Source organism: Silurus meridionalis, chromosome 23 (genome assembly GCF_014805685.1).
Source record: "Silurus meridionalis isolate SWU-2019-XX chromosome 23, ASM1480568v1, whole genome shotgun sequence".
NCBI lineage: Eukaryota > Metazoa > Chordata > Actinopteri > Siluriformes > Siluridae > Silurus > Silurus meridionalis.
The window spans coordinates 5,852,397-5,860,243 of record NC_060906.1 but is presented as its reverse complement, the minus strand read 5'-3'; the positions used below and the strand labels follow the sequence as shown (position 1 = coordinate 5,860,243).

Here is a 7,847-nt window from a genome sequence, read left to right as displayed (position 1 = left end):
CAGCATGCTGCAACAAGTATGTCCTTACCATGAGCGACCTTTTCACCAAGTGGGTGATTGCAGAACACATGCAATCAAAGACAGCGGCTGAGGTGTCTGCAATATTAACCACAAAGTTGTAATCGTTTGGCATGGTTAGGAAAATCATCAGGAAGGAGTTTGTGAACAAGGTAAAGTTTAAATGTTTTTTCCACTGTTCTACTCTCAACATATGTTGTTGTCTACATTTACTCCAGTCTTGCAAATGTAACTTTAGGTTACTTACGTAAAACCGGTTCTCTGATAACATGAGTGAGGTATCTCACTATGGGAATCGCCTCGGGCATGACCAATCACACCACGTCTGTCGGCTGACAGACCAATCACGGCAGTGATGCGGGAGTCCCGCCTCCCTATATACACCGCTGCTGGCGGTCCCTGCCTCATTCTCACATATCTCTTCTCCGTGCACTGCAAGGAGGGAAGTGTGGTGAGATACCTCACCCATGTTATCAGAGAACCGGGGTTACGTAAGTAACCTAAAGTTCTCTTTCAAACATTCGCTCGGAACCAGCGGCTTTGAGAACGTGCTCAGACGCCGCGCTCCCTTCATAAACCTGCACACGAGCGGGTGATGGCCGAAAGTATTACCGTCAATCCCTACGTGGCATGCAGAAACAGCGGCGAGATAAACCTTAACGGTTGAAAAAGCCGTGCCCTTATCCAAAAGTTCTTGCAAAAAGCACAACACCTTTGCCACAGAACAGTGAAAAGGGATGATATGTCTCTGAGCACACCATAATTCAAACACACTCCATTTCCTATCATATGCAGAGCGCGTCGAAGCTGCTCTCGCATTCTGAATCATCTCAATCACCCTCGGAGGCAAACCAGCGACGCTGAGATTCATCCTCTCACGAGCCAGGCCCAGAGAGCTACTCTGTCCGGTGCCGGGTGAAAAATCTTTCCGCGCGCTTGCGACAGGAGATCCCTGCGCAACGGGAGAGGCCAGGGACGATCGTGCAGGAGTTGGAAAATCTCCGTCAGCCACACTTTCCCAGGCCAATTTGAAGCGATTAGTATGACAGAGTGACCGCCTTCTCTTACTCTGTGTAGAGTCGGCACGATCAAACTTAGAGGAGGAAATGCGTAAAGCAGAACGTTTGGCCATGGGTGGGCTAACGCATCCACACCCATAGGTGCACCGTCTCTCGCCAGAGAAAAGAACAGAGGGCAATGAGTGTTTTCGTGCGAGGCGAAGAGATCTATGGCGGCCCGGCCGAATCTCTCCCATAACAGGTTCACCACCTGAGGATGGAGAGACCACTCCCCGTACAGGGGATTTCCCCCGGACAAGAGATCCGCCCCTGCATTCAACATTCCCGGCACATGAGTCGCTCGCAGCGACAGGAAATGCTCCATGCCCCACACCACGAGATCCCACGCTAGACGGTGAAGTCGAGGATAGTGCGTTTCGCCCTGGCGATTTATGTACGGCACCGCCGTCGTGTTGTCTGATCTGACCAATACGTGGTGACACCGAAGAAACTGTACGAAATGTTTCAAAGCTAGAAACACCGTTAACAGCTCCAGAAAGTTTATGTGCGCACAAGCGAAACGGGCCATTTCCTTTCGCTATCCTGCCTTCACACACCGCACCCCAACCTGCGAGTGACGCATCTGTCGTCACCACTTTCCTCAGGGAAACAGCCCCCAGCGGGGTTCCCGACTCGAGAAAACCGCGACTTCTCCAGTGATGAAGAGCACGTAAGCACAGTGACGTCACCATCACTTTGCGATTGAGGTGGCGCTTCGGACATAAGCGCTGTGCCGCAACCCAGCATTGAAACTCTCTCATTCGCAACAGTCCCAACGGTATGACAGACACCGCCGAAGCCATCAGCCCCTGCAGGCGTAAACAGAGTCTGAATGGAACTTTCCTTCCTCTCTGAAAAAGAGAGAGACAACTGCGAATCGACCTGACGCGCTCCTCTGATAGAAAAGCCTGAAACAGGTCTGAGTTCAATCTGAGACCCAGGTATATTATTTCCTGTGTGGGAACCAAGCAGCTCTTTGTCTCGTTTATCCTGAAACCCAAGCCAGTCAGGTGAGACAGAAGCACACTGGTATCCATCTCTGCTTGCTGCCGTGACGGAGCGCAGAGGAGGAGATCGTCCAAATACGCTGACACTCTGAGACACGATGCTCTCAGCGGTGACAGTGCAGCTTCGACACATTTGGTAAAGATCCGTGGAGCTAGAGCTAGCCCGAACGGAACCGCCAAATATTCGTAGGCTGTGCCCTGATAGGCAAAGCGTAGGAACTTTTTGTGTGCCGGATAAATGCTTATGTGGTAATACGCGTCCTTCAGATCCACTGACGTAAACCAGTCTCTGGGACGAATAACACTGTACAAAGCTTTCAAAGTGAGCATCTTGAACTTGTACTTTCTGAGGTGTTTGTTGAGGTTCCAGAATCCAGAATGGGACGGAGACCCCCTTTCTTGGGAACGACAAAGTACCGGGAGTAAAAGCCGAGCTGGCTGTCCTCTCGCGGCACCGATCGAATTACCCCTTTGCTCAGTAAGGAGGTTATTTCGTCCTCCAAAACCTGAGCAGATTCGCCCTCTGCTGTCGACCAAATCACGCCGCTGAAAAGCGGTGGTCTCACGGCAAACTGCAGGCGAAATCCCCGCTGTATTGTGGAATACATCCAAGGACAAACTGCGCATGCGCGCCAACTCTCCGCGCGAGCAGAGAGCGGGCCTCTGCGGCTCTCGCTGACAGACGGCACGGTGGCACCATCTGGCGGCGGAGCCGGTGGTTGCAACTCTGGTTCGAGTTTTATTATTGTGTGTGTGGATTTTTTGTACTTTTCTTTTTATCACACACGTCTGTGCCCTCGGCCCACTGCCTGGATGCACAGAACAAATCTTTAATAAATTTGGACGAACATGGAACATTCTGCTCTCTCTCTTGCATAACTCCTCTTGAGAGGGGAGAAGTAACTTTCCGGGCACTGGGGGAACTGGTGCCAACACTCCAACCGGAGAAATTTCGTTCGTCGAACACAGTCTTTGAAACGCTCCCCAACGCCTTTTCGCTGGAGGGGGAGGACAAGACTCCTGAGATGAGTCGAGGGGTGCTACCACCTCTCTTTTGACCCAAAATCAGACCACAGGCTAGGTCGCCCGCCTTTTCTTCCCTCCCTGAGGGTCCGCTGGGCGATGCCTAGCAGCTGCCGCTGCAAAAGAGGTCTTGTTCCTGGGCTGGGGCTGTTTTTGGCGAGCCTCCCCGCGCATTGACTGCTGGGGTGGGGGTTGCCTAGGAGCCCTGAAACCAGGCTGTCTCTCTCCGGATGCAGGGGCGAAATGTGAACGTGCGGGTTGAGGAGGGCGAGCAGGAGGCTTTCTTGGGAGGCATGCCTCAAAAGCTTCACCATCCTTCTTGCGAAGGTCGCATTGCTGGCGCATATTCGCCACCGAACTCCACCTTCTCCCTTTCCGATAAGCCCGTCAAACCCACATCCCCAAAGCCTCCATATCGTGCACCTCCAGTCTAGAGAAACTCTTAACGGGCACTCTATGTGAGAAGGGTTTGTCCCAAAAACGACGCATTTCTGCGACACACGCCGGTACAGCAGGAATCAGCTGGTTAACTGGAGAAGTGCGCGATGGCAGTCTCTTCCCGTCATATAAATCCCTCTCAGCGTCGGAATGCACCTGCTGAGACGGCCATTCGATGGAAAGTTTTTTGGCCGCTCTCCTACACACCTCCACGAGGTCCAGCTCACCTGGCACGGGGGAAGGGCCTGCAGCACTTCCAGGCCTGGAGAGAAGATCAGGAGGGAGGATAGCATCTTCCTCATCGTCCTCCAAATCCTCCTCCAAAAAATGAGCGACCTCATCATCTTCCTCTTCCACACCCTTGTTATCCAGCAGAGAGTGTGATTCGAAGAGTGAAGGAAGGACAGGAGAAACCTCGTCCATAATCTCTCCCCAGCCGCGCTGTGCTTGCGAAGCAGCCTCGTCCCTCTCCGCGGGCAGCGGAGAGAGACACGGGTCTCCCTTATTCGCGGCCGCGACTCGCAGACGGCGCTCTCGAATCCTTGACGGGAAAAGAGCGCAGTGCGGGCAGCACTCGGGGTTAGCGAGCATGGTTTGAGCGTGCCGAACTCCTAAGCATACGATGCACAGGGGATGAGAGTCTTTCGCCGAGATCGTAGACCCGCATGCACAGGGTCGGGATTGAACTTTCCCCGGCGTGCACCCGGATGAACTCGCAGCCGCCATAACGGAGGTGCAATCACCGGGAAAAAAAGGGAAAACAACGAGATCACCACGACGTGCTTCTCGAGAAACGGGTCTCGAACCACAATGCAAATACTCGCTTGACGCGATGTGAAAGAAAAAATAGCAGAAGGGAATATCCGCTTTGACAGTGGATATTCTCCCCCAAGAAGCAGCCGCGCTCGGAGACGTACCTTAACGGCCTGTCTGTGAACAGTTAAACGACCCCCCCCAGAGGATCTGCTGAGGATAGCTTCCTAAAAGGATCTTCACGGGGAAGAGAACGAGAATGAGGCAGGGACCGCCAGCAGCGGTGTATATAGGGAGGCGGGACTCCCGCATCACTGTCGTGATTGGTCTGTCGGCCGACAGACGTGGTGTGATTGATGCTTCCAGGATTGGTCACGCCCGAGGCGATTCCCATAGTGAGATACCGAGCGAATGTTTGAAAGAGAACTGCATATTTCCTCTTTCTAAAACTGACCCTGTATAATGTGCAGATTTATCTTTAAAATATGTGGACATTTGGTAATAGTTGGGTATGAGTCTTATAATTGTCATTAGTGTTAAAAGACGAGGGTCATGATCAGATATTTTGGATGCTGGAAATTCAAAGCATGTTCAGGACCTGGTGTATTTTGTTCATCTTTCATGTAACATCTAAACCATCTAAACCTTTTGAACTAGGTTATTTCAATTAATGGAGTTAGTAATTTGTGTTGTAGAATGTGTAGAAAGCTATTGTGATAGTTTTTCAGGGCAGTACTAAATAAACTGCTATGTGTATGATAGTCACGATACACAATTACCTTGCTACATGTACATGTCTTCATTGAACTGAAATGTATTCACAGGACGCTTCTGCTATGCTGCTGTTCGCTCAGTGTGGACCGCAAGATTGTGAAGGATGACATCACTACTTTTATGGCTGCTGTTTGCCTAATGTTCCGCAGTTCCTACTGTTTCAACATTCACTACCCTACTGAACTGGCGTCAGTGCTTGAATTCTCTTCTAGCTCCCGGCTAGTGTCATTCAAATGATGCTTTGAATTCACTGTGGTTATTTATAATAAAAAATAGTTTAACAGCATTTACATATTTAATGTTTTTTTTCCTTAGTTTAGTTTCCTGTCTGCTTTGTGAAATAATTATAGGTTTAAACTGTAATTAATACAAAATAAACAGTTTTGAGAGAATTAAATTAAACAGTTCTGAACTGTAAAAAAGATGGTTATGAACCGTAATTATTACAATGTAAACCCTGTATTTTGACGGGTATAAACTGCATTTTATAACCACATAAACATTGATTAAACAGTTATAAACTGTAAAAAAAACAATTAAAATCCGTAAAATATACAGAACAATAGGTGCAATACTGTAATACGAATTACGTTGCTACCGTACTTTTGACGGTAAAGTTCTGGCAACCACAGCTGCCAGTTTTTTACCGTAAAATGTACGGTTTCTTTTTTACAGTGCATGTTATGTTTTTCGTGGCTGGGCTTTTCACCCTCCCAGTTTTTGAGATCTACTACTCTGTAACGCGCCAAGCACCACCAGCAAGTGGACTTAGGCGCGTGTGTGTGTGTTTGAATAAACTTTTATAAATGCTTTCAACTTTGTGGAAACTGTTTGGGCAGAATTACATACAGTTGGAAAATGTAGGTGTACCAATTCATTTAACCATACAGTGTACATTGTGCAGCTGTTTTTAATAAAATCAATTGTCTGATCAGGTCCTGTGTGTGTGGTTCAATTTAAACCAATTAGTGGAATTTTCAATGCAAATGTAAAACATTTTTATATCATTTCATCACACCACTTGTTCCTTTTAATTTATCTTCAGCTTCACATTCTCCTAAAGATGTGCTTTTTAACCAAAATAATTACAATCCTGGCTAGATTGTGATGCAGAATGTGAACACTGCCAACTAAACACACCAAATACCTTTATTATACGTCCTTTTGTGATCCTTTTTGTGAACATTTGTGATCAATCAAATATTCATTAATAATGTGAAGGACAGAGAGAGATTTAGATTTTTAAAAAGACCTTTATTACTAATGCTTAAGTCTTGTAACAGTGACTGATTAAAAGGTTTAATTTGAGTCAATGCTCAACGATGTAAACGAATACATAAATAGATTAAAAAGATGTGTAAAAACAGTAAAAGTCAAATTTACATGATGTTTTAAAGACATGCTCTGAGCAAAATGCAGTTCATCTTTAAAAACAGAGCAGATTGCATTTTTATTGCATCAGATTTTCTCAAACATCATCAAGTTGTCAATTTTCTTGAAAAGTTAAAGTCCACTAGCATCCTGGACTTCATCATTGCTGCCTCTTTGTTCTATTTTATATTTTCCGCTGATGTAGATGCCCATCTTTGCCTTAACCACAACAAAGTTTAAGAGCTGACACTGCTTTCTTCTTTAAGTATATTTTACACCCAGGATAAAAGTTTGGACTGAGAAGGATTTGTTCTCAGGTGTTAATGTTTAGCAGTAAATTTTATAAAAATGGAGAAGAGTAACACGACTCACTGTACATCATTCTAAAGCTCAGGCAGTGAATTTAGATTCTAAAGAATTTAGAATCACCTAACATGACAATTTTAAACAGGTGATGTCCCCAATATTGCGGGGGATCAAAATGGGTTTAAGCTCGTTTGAGAATTGGCTGACATGATATAGATGAATGAGGTGTAATTAATGTTACAAGTGTCTTAATTGCTTCTACATGCACAGCCTTTAAGGGTAGTTATGTTTGTCCTACACAAGAGCTCAGGTTGTTGCATGAAGCTTCAGGTTACCTGTCTGAAGTGACCTGTATTGCCTTGTTTGGTCATTGGAAATATTTCACAGATTTGTCTCTACTTTGTGGCATCCAGCTCATATTGCCTGGATCATTAAAGACTATTAACTGCTATAGCATCTGCATTTGACTGCATTAAGAGCCAATAAAGGTTTGTGCTGCAAATCCCCATTCAGAACACTTCCAGACATTATTAGACCCTGCTTTACTGATAACAGTTGCTGTCAAACTAGATGAAATTCACATCACAGCTCTGGTTCCACACAATGAGCTGTTGAAACAATGAAAATATTGGCCATTTGAAGCTCTAATGGAATTTAACAAAGATGGTGCTTCACAAGTCAGCCAGCAATTCCTAAGAAGAAAATTGAAGAGCTTTAACTTTTTAGTACAGACATGCAAATCCCACCCCTTGCCCACTGAATTTAAACTGAACGAAAATAGTTATTACATGTAAACTTCATTACGATCATTGTTGTCCTTATGATTTTTACTTACATTGGCGAGCCACCCAGCGAGGGATTTCCGAAAAAAAAAATATATAGTGTGGAAAGGTATCAGCCCGACGTAGTGTGGTGGCAGAGTTGTATTGGAATTGTATTGTTTCTAAAGTAACTGAAGCAAAGTGCTTAAGTTTATAAGATTCTAAAGTCATTTAAACTTTCTATGGGGGAACTATTATAGTTTCTAACATAAGTAAAACTGGTGATAATGTAAAGAACGTGATGCACAGCGGCTCTGTAAAGTTTAAACAGTAACCCG

General features: G+C 45.9%; 1 protein-coding gene across 1 annotated transcript; it reads right to left on the bottom strand.

The window, feature by feature from the left end:
• Nucleotides 1–699: 699 nt before the first annotated feature.
• Nucleotides 700–3,451, bottom strand: LOC124377364. The gene is given in 5 exon segments (XM_046836804.1): nt 700–1,606; nt 1,608–2,448; nt 2,451–2,810; nt 3,026–3,081; nt 3,174–3,451. Coding segments are annotated over 5 exon segments (2,256 nt in total). The 3' UTR covers nt 700–885.
• Nucleotides 3,452–7,847: the final 4,396 nt, after the last annotated feature.